General features: G+C 36.5%; 1 protein-coding gene across 1 annotated transcript; it reads left to right on the top strand.

The window, feature by feature from the left end:
- The first annotated feature begins 7328 nt into the window (after positions 1–7328).
- LOC113283940 (aspartic proteinase-like protein 2) lies at positions 7329–11920 on the top strand. The gene is made up of 10 exons (XM_026533320.1): positions 7329–7796; positions 7980–8112; positions 8824–9068; positions 10391–10615; positions 10712–10868; positions 10973–11046; positions 11150–11237; positions 11364–11433; positions 11513–11584; positions 11701–11920. The coding sequence occupies exons 1-10, from the start codon at positions 7582–7584 to the stop codon at positions 11811–11813; spliced, it is 1392 nt and encodes a 463-aa protein (XP_026389105.1). The 5' UTR covers positions 7329–7581; the 3' UTR covers positions 11814–11920.
- Positions 11921–13261: the final 1341 nt, after the last annotated feature.

A 13261-nucleotide genomic window follows, 5' to 3' on the forward strand; every position in this document is an offset into this window, starting at 1 on the left:
AGCCGAGGTTAAGCATTTCTTTTGGGACGATCCTTATCTGTTTAAGTATTGTCCGGACCAGATTATTAGGAGATGTGTATATGAGAGTGACCATTCTAGTATTATCTCCTTTTGTCATGAACATGCATGTGGGGGTCATTTTAGTGCTAAGAAGACCGCTGCTAAGATTTTGCAGTGTGGATTTTACTGGCCTTCGTTGTTTAAAGATTCCCATAGTCATTGTGTTTCTTGTGAGCGTTGCCAGAAGTTAGGAACCATTTCCCGTAGAAATATGATGCCTTTGAACCCTATTTTAGTGATTGAGGTCTTTGATGTGTGGGGAATTGCTTTTATGGGCCCATTTCCTATTTCGTTTGGTTATCTTTACATACTTGTCGCTGTAGACTATGTGTCTAAGTGGGTTGAGGCGGTTCCGTGTAGAACGAATGACCACAGGGTCATAGTCCAGTTTTTGAAAGAGAATATACTTACACGTTTTGGTACGCCGCGAGCTATAATTAGTGATGGAGGTTCACAGTTTTGTAATAGACCGATTTCTCTTTTAATAAAACAATACGGTATTACCCATAAAGTAACAACCCCATATCACCCTCAACTAGTGGTCAGGTAGAGGTTTCCAATAGGGAAATTAAACATATTCTAGAGAAAACAATTAATCCAAATAGGAAAGACTGGTCGTCGAGGCTTACTGATGCCTTATGGGCTTACCGTACTGCGTTTAAGACACCCATTGGAATGTCACCTTATTGTTTAGTGTTTGGCAAGGCATGTCACCTGCCTGTTGAGTTAGAGCATCGAGCCTATTGGGCTATTAAGAACTTAAACTTTTCACTTGACAAGGCAGGAGCTCAAAGAAAGCTCCAGCTCAATGAGTTGGACGAGATTCGTAGAGATGCATACGATAGTGTTAAGGAGTATAAGAACAAAATGAAACTTGTGCATGATAGGAATATTTTACGAAAGTCATTTTCTCCAGGTCAAAAAGTTCTTCTTTATGACACTCGTTTGCATCTATTCCCCGGGAAGTTGCGCTCTCGGTGGACCGGTACTTTTGTGGTCCGTACTGTTTTTCCTCATGGCACTGTTGAGATTGAGACACCTGATGGTAGTAGTTCTTCGAAGGTTAACGGTCAGCGATTGAAGCCCTTTTTAGAGCCTTGTCCCACAGATGATGTTGAGGAGGTCCCTCTGGAGGACCCTGTTTACCTTGATTGACCATTGATGCGATTTTGTATGTTGTATAATATTTTTGTAGTTTTTTTGGTTACACTTCACCCAGGTACTATCTTTCCGACTTCTCTCTTTACTATTTCCTCATGTTACTTATATTTTTGGTACTGTTCTTTGATTAGAAACATTGAGGACAATGTTAGATTTAAGTTTGGGGGTGGGGTAGAAATTTTCGTTACCTTTTCGTTGAAATAATTAAACTCCAGAGCCTAGAAATTTATGCTTATTAAGGATGGCACTAACCAATCTAAGTGGATGGAAGCATTTTGGTTGTAGGAGTTGAGGAACCAATCTGACTAGATGGCAACATCTAAAGAGTCTATTCATAAAATCACAGAGCTCAGGTGTTAGAAATAACATGATAGTTTCACCATATCTCGTTGAGTCCTTTTCACTTCTGTTTTTATTTTGTTTTGTTTTTAAATTATGTTTCTCTAAGTGATTAGGTGGGGCTTACGATTCAAGTTGTTACCAATGCTAGGGTGAATTAGAGTGATTGAGATACAAAAAAAAAAGATGTAGAAAAAAAAGAGTTGAAAAAAAAAGACCAGACCATCAGACCAATTGGAATAAATTCAATAAATTCGACCACTGGAACCCTTGTATATGCCAGTTGTGTTGACCTAGAGTTAGGATTATCAATCACTGGTTCCCTTGTATATGCCAATGTGTTGATATTAGTCAGACTAGTATCTCAGTCCATTAGGATAGGTTCATTTTGGCGGAGGCCTTAAGACAGATATGAGAAATACCGTTCACCTAGTAAACATCAAAACCATCTATGTTTTTCTCTATACCCATCTTCTTGATCTATCCATGTGATTAGTTTCGATTCCGGATATTGATGTCCATAGTGCAACTATCTGAGTAGAGCTCTGTCACTTATATATGAATTTTAGTATGCTTGAGTGCAAACTCGTGTACAACAATTGGAATTTCGCATCAGGGTACTTCCTCCTGTAGTCAATAAGTATGCCAACCAAGGAGATTCTTTAGTTCCTTCCAAGGTTCTGTGTAGATAGCTAGGGTCTGGAGTATAAAGGTTTTGTGGGTATACCTCTGGTAAGCCCTCCGGAGACAACACTCCTCCACTAGGGACACCTAGGGGTTTAAAGGCTTATTGCATACGATAAATGCAATCGACGATGCCTACGACAGTGAGTTAGGATTTTATTTCTATTTTATTTTTGCTCGAGGACTAGCAAATAATAGGTTTGGGGGTATTTGATAGACACATTTTAGTGTCTGATATAATCTCAATTGTATATATTGTTAGTGCTCGATTTTGTATTTATTTTGGCTTTTTATGTCTTTGTAGGTGTTTTTGGAAAAATAAGATTTTGCGGCGAAATTGGCTCGAAAAGTGTTATTTGCGCTCGTAAGAGAAAATCACTAAAGGTACCCCTTATTTGGATAAGGGACACTCAATTACTAAGGGGCACCCACTTGTTATTTACAACCAGGACACCCCAAGTGTTAAAGACACCCGACAGTTGGTTAGGGGGAGGTCATCTTCTCCGTTTGAAAAATTAAATTTGGCGGGAAAATGGTTACAGCTTTATGTGTATTTGCTGGTTTGGATTTGGAAGATATTTAACAAGAGATTTTTACGGGAATGGATTTATTTTGGCCTGTTAGTGATGAACATGGATAACATAGGAGTTTTGGTCGATTAAACAAGTCTGATTATTGATTTGACGCAAAACAGGTAGTGGTAAGTCTCGGGATTTTTATTTGTCTAAATATGGGAATTACGTGCAACAAGAAGAAGATAAATTCCTCCAGGATTCGTATCTTTCGAATAAGGAAAGGTTTAGAAGGGCCCAGACTCTGTTTAGCGCGTGCAGAAGAGAAATAGAAGGAAATATCTTCGAGTTGGGTAAAACAGGAAGTTAGCATATTTTCGGGAATTCCTGTTCGTTAAAGGGAAGGTACGTGTGAATTTAAGAGAGGATATATTCTCGAGAGATTTTACTCTATGTTTTGAAGAGTTTTAACCAAATCAGAGAGGCGTGAAAGTAAGGAAAACAGCAGGAAGTTACGGAACTTGGGAGAGAAGAAAAAGGAAGATATTCTCGGGATTCATATGACCTGTGGTATAGAAATAAGAGGAGAGTATCACAAAGGGGGATTATCGAGTAGTTTGGGGCCTTTACGTAGTTTAGGGGAAGTTATGGTACGAAGAAATCACACTGCAGAGAAAGTTGCAGCAGCAGGAGGAAGAAGACGAAGCTGAAGAACATTGGACAAACGAAGACAGTCGCATAATCCGTGGCCTTTTCTTTCAAAATTCAATCACTTTGTAACAATTTCTGTAACAACTATTCAGAATTCGCAACAGTTCTGTGTTAGGGTACTCTGTAACAGTGGTTCGTAACAATTATATCCGTTACAAACACGTTGTTTTATACCTTCTCTTCTTTTTAATTAACTTTTGAGCAACAAACATGTATTTTGAGCAAGTGGTTAATATGAGGAGCTAAACCCCATTGCTGAGGCGATAGAGGAAGCTATTTTTCCAACAAAAAGTGGTATATTCTTATTTATTTATTTATCGCAACTATTTTTATGATTGTTTTGCCTTGAGTGAAAATTGTTTGAATGATTCTTGTTAAGCAATTGTTATTTCTTTTGATAGAGCATGCTTGGACCTAGGTTTTTGATGTTCTATGCTTCGGATTTACACCTGTTATTTTGAGAATCTACTTGTTGCAATAGTTTAGAATCAAATTGAACGAAAAAAATTGCATGAATATGAATATTGGATTAAATCACTTTGAATTTGGAAAATAGTGGAATCTTAGCCTCAGTGTTTCTTTTAGTACTTATATCATCTTTGACTGAGTTTGCTATAATTTTTAATGAGTTTTCTATTTGAATATTAAGATTTAAGTCTAATTAATATCCTTCACAAGTCTGAGAATCGAACCACTTTTACCACTATCTACAAATCGATTAATGAAAAGTGATATTATGACATTCTGTTGGTGTCAAAATATCACTTTTCCACCTACTTTGTCTATCATGGTCTCCCTAGTCCCTGCACTGGCATAATCGAAGCAGCCAACCTCTTTGGCCACCGTGAAGGTTTGAACCAAGTTCCTGATGGAGAAAGCCCATTTAGAAGGCCCGCCGTGCAAAAACGAAAGTAAACAGCAGAATGTGTAGAATTTCTAAACAACGCAAATTTGAAATCTTAATGGCCTTCGTATTTGTTTTTATACGTAAAGAAATTTTAAAGTTTTTTTGTACTGCGTATTTAGATGGGGTGCATAGAAAGAAGTTATGATGAAGAGGTTTTCTGTGGATATATATATATATATATGGTCTATTATCTGATTGGCTGGTCTAAATGGAGAAGAGGTTTTTGGTTTCGGTTAAGAAGGTAAACTGTTCAGAAACCCGTCATAATTATAAGAAGCGATTCATCCTCAACTGAAAGTGATTAATTGCATAAAATTAGAAATAGTTTGAGGCTTGTTCACGGAGCCATTGCCTAATAGAAGAGATAAACACTTCAGTTATAGACTTTTAACTATTGGTGCTGTCTTTATTCTGAGCATGCCTTGCTGATAATCATAAGTCAAAAAAGTAGCTCGTAGAACATGATTCCAAATTCTCAATACAGTTGAAGGGGGGGGGGGGGTATAGTACAGGGAGTGGATATATCAGATGAAACTGAAAAAGACATGAGTAATATTGGGGTGGAGCGTGGAGCATGGGAATGTTAGTGTGAAAAGTGTTGAAAAGAACAAAAATTACCGGGAGTGAAGTCAAGGGTGCAAGAGTTAAAGCGTGCCTCCGAACGATTTTATCGGAATTACCAAGATGTTGTAATGGAAAAGCAGGTGGAAGAGTTAAAGCGACTGTACCACCTCCATCATCTGAAGTACTACTACCTCTTCTATATCTCCTCTCTACCAACAATACGTCAAACACTCAAACATGATTCATGAAAACTTGCAGTGTGTCCATACTTATGGGAGGTTGATATATACTAGTATGTAATTTCAAGCAAGCTTATGTTTATGGAGTATTCAGTGCATGTAATATCTTTGATCTTTGCTAAGACAAGGACTCGATGTTTCGTTAATCCACAAGTTTTCATGAGATGTTGCTTTTGTAGAATTCTATATTAAGTTTTGTTAGTTGTGTATTGTGCAATGTCGAAATCATACGCACACAAGATGATTTCTTTTCTAAAAGATTATTTTGTGGGCCGTGTGTTCTGTCTTAATTTACAGTATTCTGATACCCTCTATGTTTTATCAATCCTGCCACTTGACCAGCTGAGTAACAGCTGGTTGACAGCGTTTTCTGACGTGGCAACGACCTGACGGAGAGAGGAATCTAATGTACAACACATCATAATAATTATAAAAACTAAAATTAAATTTTCGATCTTCTTTTGCTCTTCTTCTTCAGAAGAGAAGAATATAGTTCTTCTTCAACTTTTTTTTTTATAGATAAACGTTTAAAATCCTAAACATATAACAACCGAGATAATATGGTTACAAGTAAACAAATCGTTTGAAATCCTAGATCTGATTTCTAGGACTCACTAATATCAGAAAGTCGTTCATGGCCCTTGAGATTCCTTGTCTTAAATTTGTTATTTTTGAGGATTATTGTTAATGAACAATGCTAAATGACCAATTAATTAGGTTTAGAAATACTTTTGTAGATAGATCAAAGGTTGTCAGCAATTAGTCATTCTGATCGGGGATCAAAGGTTTTTTCATATATTGATTTTTACTTTTATAGATTTTTATAACTATCTCGATCAAGATGACTTAGATGTTTTGGATTACCATAAACAATAAGATGTTGTGGTTTTTTTGTGGAAAATAATAATCAGTAATGAATTCGTAAGATTTTGGGAGGAGATGAGAATCAAATAAAAGACGAATAAAAGGTTGCTTGTTGTTCATGATGTTAAATTTGATCAATATCTCACGGCAGGAAGAGTTTTCAATTTCTGTTCAATAACACCTAGGTTATCTAGTTAATTCATGTTTCATAAAATCAATCGATTATGTGAGGGTGCATGATTGCGACAAAACCAAAAAAAATTCAGAAGCATTTTGGTTTTAAGTGACGTGGGAAGAATAAAAAGACACTCCATCAGCCACATCAGACAATGCTGTTAACGAGCGGTCATTCAGCTAGCTATATACCATTTTCGATGTTTTATCACTGTTATTTAGAATTATTTGACTCCAACGAGTAAGACATTAATTGTGAGGTTTCAGTGATGTGTAAAGGACAAGGAATGGATGGCTCATACTATCATTTTGCTTATTTTGAAGGGACCTTCGAATGCATAACCCACACAAAGTCTCACTCAAACTATCCTTGTTTTGGTATGTAATTAACACCTGGCCATCACCAATAATTTTCTTTGTTTTTGAGAGCAGCAATTTCTTTTGCTACTACATAAATGTGGTAATGCTATCAGTGCTCAAAGACTTTTATAATGGTGCGCATGCAAAAGTAAAAAAGAATGTTTGGTGCAAGTATAATACAAACAAAGCAGAGAGCTTGATTTCTTTTGTAAATTTGGTTCAAGTCTTCGAGAGGCCAAATCCCAAAATCCAGCCTCTGGCTAATGCGCCCCTCCCTGACATAAGGTACGTTCCTGCTAATGCTTTGGAAGCTACGTTTATGCGCTTAAACCACTCCAAGTCTTCTCTCAAAGAGATGGGATTATGAAAGTAACTTCAAACAGCTGGTTGCCATTTATAAACACTAGATACATTAATGAAGTTGGAAAAATTGCAAGTTTGAAAGATTAAACAACCAAGAATTAATACGGGTATACAAGACGAAATAGATTACCCTAGTTTTCAAAAGTTTGATGTATGTGAAAATGGTAACCATGCATTAAACTGCAACATACAAGAAACTTCCTTCTGTCTATAAATGGCGAAGTGGAATCTTTAAAATGAAAAGCGAAAACCATTAAAGTATGGTTATTTAAAGCAGTGCTATCTTGTTGATGCATTATTTGATAATGCTTACCAAGTCATCATGATAAGGAAGTTTATATTAAGCAGAAGTTGAAGAAGTATCTGTTTCACTACTCCATAGCACTCTGCTTTCCTTGATCAAATATTTAAGCTCATCAGAACTCTTTCGCCTGCTGCTACCAAAAAATCCATTGTTTCTTTCTAACCAAACATTCCAGACCACTCTGCATAACTCAAAATTCCCATACCCTCTTACATCTTCCTACTAAAACATTATTATCCCATGCTTAAAAGAACTTGAAGAAGTGAACGGTCAGCAGTCTCCACCTCTGTATTGCATAGGGGATAGTTGATATTCTCAAGATTAATACCTCTCAAAAAGATGGGAATATTTATGATCTTCTTCTTCTTTGTGAAAGTTCTTTCAATTCTTTTAGTTAATGGAGAAGGAGGAGGTGTATTCGAAGTCAAGCATAAATTTGGAAGTGAAGCCACTCTCATGGATTTGATTGCTCATGACCATTATCGGCATGGCAGGCATCTTTCTGCTGCTATCGACGTTCCTTTGAGCGGTGATGGGAAAACAACAGGAATAGGGTTAGTACGTAATGTTAATTTTTTTACTTCAAAAATAAATTTTGTGTACTTCAGGTCTTTCATTTGGTTATTCTCAGATATTTGACTTTTGTCAACGGTTAAGGACCAAACGGAAGAGATTTGGTTATTCTGTAAACTTCCGCAAATTGATATTATATTATCTTTTCTTTTCGACTATTGCAGAGTGTACTACACAAAGCTGGGTATTGGAACTCCTCCAACAGATTATTTCCTCTTAGTAGATACAGGCAGTGACGTGTCGTGGGTTAATTGCATCAACTGTAACCCTTGTGCTAACCACACTGAAATTGATGGTGCAAGTATCTAACCTTTTCTTCTTCTTGTCAATCTAAGGTATTTGTGTTGTTGGTGAGATTGAAATTTAGGGCTTTAATTTGGCTAGGCATTCTTGTAGTTCTAAATTTTAAGTTATCTTGATTAATTGATTTAGTTGAATGAATTGTTATTAGGGTTCTCATACTGCGTTTGTTTAGAAATCAGGGTATTTGTGTGATTTGCTGAATTTTTTCCTAAATTTAAAAACAGAAAAGGATATTTGGTGCCCTGAATTTTTTCCTAAATTTTATTCTAGTGTAAGCATATTTGGTGCCCTAAAATTTGAAATTAAGGCTTTTGTTTGATTTGCTGAATTTGTTTGTTATTTGATGCTGTAAGCATAATTCTCCAAGTGGAATTTGAAAACAGAAAAAGATAAGTATCTGCTAACTTCTTAGCTGAATTTGTTTATGGCCATTGATGGATCCTAGCAAATGAGGAAAATGGCCCTAATGTAAAGGCAGGCCACAAGAGTCTTATAATCAAATACTCAATGTGATATAGTACTCTGATGCTTTAAACAAGACTTAAATGTTCAACGATGGACCAAACTTAAGTAGTTGGAAGTAGTTGCAAAAGTATTCTTTAGTGGAAAATTCAAATTCTAGATCGGTTAAGATAACATGATGTCTACTTCTTTTATGTTTCTTGAACAATTCACTAATAACATTGCTATTTTGATTTTTTGCAGCTAAAACTGAAATTATATGACCCTCAAAGATCTTCAACATCGGCAAAAGTTTCATGTGGTGATCCATTTTGTTCTTATATGAATAATAGTCCTGCTTGTTCATCTGATGGTGGCAGTTGTGAATATCATCTAGAATATGCTGATGCAAGTGAAAGTGTTGGATACTTAGTTACAGATACTATTCTGTTTGATCAGGTTGCAGGAAACCATCAGACAACTTTTGCGAGTTCACCTATTACATTTGGGTATGTAAAGCTAACTTAATTTGGGAATGCATGCGGTGTTACTTCAATCACTTAACAGTAACTAATTTATGCAGAACATGAACATGGTGATGTTTAAATGCTAGAAATTCTGTAGACTCAATCTACTTCTGTAAATTATTTAACATTGCCATGTTTTCTTTATGTCTTTATAGTATTTTATGGATTAGTTTTCTAAATCAACTCTACCATTAGTAAGAATTTTGTTGCTGAATGTGCCGCTATAACTTTGGATTATATATGCGTTTGGAAACACTCTGGTTTTAGCTGATTTCTGAGTGTGCGAGGAAACTGGATGGTAAAGATTTATCATTTATACTGTTTTTCGTCTCAAGATTGCATTCGGTAGTAAACTCAAAAGCAAGAATAACATCCTTTTGCAACCATCATGGAGGTCTAAGGTCGTATAAGATCCATATGAAGGCGGTATATTTTGGATCTTGTGTGCCGTTATGCGACCTTGAACCTCTGCAATGGTTGAAGAGAACTGTTGCTCTCACTTGTGAGCTTGCAGCTGGCCACTTTAGAAAGTCAGAACGGAAGTTTTCCGTTGAAAACTGGTTGTTGCATATCCAGTCCCAGTATTCCTGTGACATATTTTGAATGATTTTTTTTACCTCTCCAATATTGGGAATATTCTAATATGGGCTTTCATATTAGACATATGGTTGATATTTTATTCTATTACCCTGCACTCATTTGCAAGTTAGGTTCCATTCTTGCATATCGGCTTCCATCTGTCTGTGAAAATGACATCCAATTTTCCTTGGTTACCAGCCATCAATTGATCATGTCAGTTGGACTTAGTCCTTCGAGTTCCTTAATTATAAGCAATTTTTTCTTTTTTAATGTTTAAGAGTTCTACAGAGTTGTGTCCTGTTATATCTGGACACCCCATTGTTTAGGCAGTTACCTTATCTGTAGGAATTTCATATATGTAAGTTGTGCAACTTCTCGGTGTATGTATTGTTCGGTGAATGAATGAAAGAAACATAGAATTATTAGCAATCCAATTATCCATGTTATCGGCATACCTCATTTTAATAGTCCTACATGGTTAATCGGCTAATCATGCAAAACTGTTTACAATTACAGTTGCTTGTTTTCTGCAATTTGTGTTTAACAAACTGAAACATATAAGAGATTAGTTCTAAATTCAAAGATGATAGACTTGTATGATTTTAGGTCAAATTTTAGTGTATAACATACAGACCAAATACATTTCTATGGTCTCTTGTTATGAACTTTTCCATGGTGTAGTTTGGTTTACATTTAATATGGATTTGTTGTGTTCTTTGAGATAGTTGTGGAGTTCAACAGTCGGGAAATCTCGTCTCTCCTAAAGGAGCTCTCGACGGCCTAGTCGGTTTTGGAGCTGCAACTACCTCTATACTATCACAACTGGCATCATCAGGCAAGGTGAAGAAGAAATTCGCTCACTGCCTAGATGGTAAACGTGGTGGAGGAATCTTTTTGGTGGGAGGAGTAGTGCAACCGCAGTTGAAAACTACGCCATTAGTTGCCCATCAGTATGTCATCTAATCTAACTTTCATATTCATCTCATTATTAGCATTGGTTTCATAAGCTTTTGTTAGATATTAATTGGTTGGAACCTTTTTCTCAGGACACATTACAATGTCATTCTGGAATCAATTCAAGTGGGGGATGCTGTCCTAAATATTTCGAAACTAGTATTCAGAGACAAGAAAGAAGCAATTATTGATAGTGGCACCACATTGGCGTATCTCCCACTAGCAATTTCCAACCCAATGAGACAATTGGTATGGAAATTTCATAACTTACAATATGTATGCTAAGCCTTAAGTTTATATGAAATTCTCACCTTGTAAAACTTTTCTCTTTCGTCTTTTCTTTTTCCTGTCAGATTTTAGCTAGCCAGCCCAACTTGAGCAAACAATTTGATAATGATTTCTTTGAGTGCTTCGAATTCAATAAAAGGTCTTATTTTTCATGCTTTACGTGAAAGAATTATATAAAATACAGTACCTCTGTTCCTGGCAGTACATGTATGATATTAACATTATCTACTCAATGATTGCAGCATCAATGACGAATTTCCTACTGTCACTTTTGGTTTTGCGAATTCAGTCCAGTTGAACGTATACCCACATGACTATTTGATCCTAAAAGTAAGTAAAAGTGGCTTAAATTTAACGACCAGAAGCTGATTCTGCTTTAATATCTCTGTCTCTGCCTCTCACTCTCTTGTTATAGTCAACTAGATGTTTCGCTAATTGCTGCTTGACACTTGACAGAAAGATCATCTTGAGAGGTATTGTTTAGGTTGGCAAGACGGTATGAAATCTGACGAGATCATCTTAGGAGGTAATGCTCGAACTCATGTGATTAACCAAAAACCTTGCACAGTTTAATGATATACATTTATGCTATCGTATTCGTGCAGATTTGGTTCTAACGAATAAATTGGTGTTGTACGATCTCGAAGACCAAGTTCTGGGATTGGCAGAGTACAACTGTAAGTAGTACCTCTTCTGTTCGTGAAGATATAATGTATACACGGTTAACCATAATAAGTTACTTGCAACTTTGGTTGTTCTAAATAAAGTTCTACTTCCCCGAATTCATTTTCAGGCTCTTCACCCATTGGGCTCGATCTTTCATCTTCACCTGCTCGCTACAATATCCCAAGGGTTATCAAGTTGTTGCTATTACTATCTTTCATGTTATATACTTCTGTCCAGTGACAATTGCTCGCCAGTAACATTCACATTTGTCTTGTCTTTTATACTGTAACTACTGAAAACATTTGTTCATATATCTATACAAAGTTGGATACTTTCCTATCAGGAGATCACCTATCTAAATCTAGCCCTTACAATTCAAAAAGAGCTCCCGATCCGAAAACCCCATTTACTTTTGATAGAGACTGCACATTTTCTAGCATCATTGAGATTGGAGGAGACCTATTGATAAAGAAAGGAAAATTTGCCTCCATATCTCCTTAGCAAACTGACAATGCAACAGAAGGTGTTAAACAAGTTCTTGACTGTCTTCGGCATAATGAGCTCATTGATAGAGAGATGTGTTGAACCACCTAATCCTTTTAAACATCAAAACTGTCTCTGAATTGTGTACCTGTATTTTTCTGTTGACACGATACACCTGTATGTCTTTGCATGTCTAGTTGGTTCTTCTCTGGTTTAGTGAAGTTCCCTTTAACCTGCTATTTCAAGCCACTTTTTCAATACCTTGGCACCAAGTCCTCCTTATGGAATGGCGATATTTACAAACTACCTTGGTGCTCTCCCATGAATTTGAACCCTGGAATGCGCTTGTTCTATCTAATGACTCACCAGGTCTTGTTGATGCTGCACTTCATCTGTGGCAAAAATGTTTTAGTTAGTGGTTTTTTCTAATGTTAACTTCTTCAAGTTCAATCGTGCTGTGGGGGCGAAATATCGCGCAAGACATAACACTAATGGAAAATGGGTATTATACCATCCACATCTGAGACCCTCGTTGACCGTAGTTGGACCGTTGACCAAATATAGCGGTCGCTCATATGGTAAAAACACGCAAAAAATCCGAAAGCCTATATAGCAGTCTCTGAACAACTAAATATATTTACCATTCTGCCCTCCAATTCAGAGACCCTTAAATTGCGATGTAGATCTGGTAGTTTTATATCAGGATTTTAGGGCCCACACTGTGTACGACCACGATTGAGCTATCTAAATTCTGAAGTGAGCGGGCGCAAAAACCTTATCTCTTCACCCACCTCATATCTTTCCATCTCTCTCACCTTTGCATCTCTCTCCCTTGTTTCTTCTTTTTTCTCTTCTCCCCCCAGCCACCATCGGTCCCCTTCACTTCCATGAACACCACCAACATCGATCCTCAATACACCAAAAATTGTTTACCACCATCATCCCTCTAGCGCACCACCAACAACACCGATCTTTTTTTAGTTGTTGTTCGTTTTCTAGTTTTGTTTACCAAACTTCAGGAACAATCATTCGTATATAAATCCCCTAAATCAAAACTCTAATTTCATTTGATAAGCTATCTTATTAACAAAGGAAATCAGTAGATCTGAAATTCTGCTTAGATTTGGAATGAAATTAAGGATTTCATATGGGTGTTTTATTAGGGTTTCACTAAGTTTTATTTATAGAAATTTTCATTTTTCTTT

The sequence above is a fragment of the Papaver somniferum genome, chromosome 5 (genome assembly GCF_003573695.1).
Source record: "Papaver somniferum cultivar HN1 chromosome 5, ASM357369v1, whole genome shotgun sequence".
Classification (NCBI taxonomy): domain Eukaryota; kingdom Viridiplantae; phylum Streptophyta; class Magnoliopsida; order Ranunculales; family Papaveraceae; genus Papaver; species Papaver somniferum.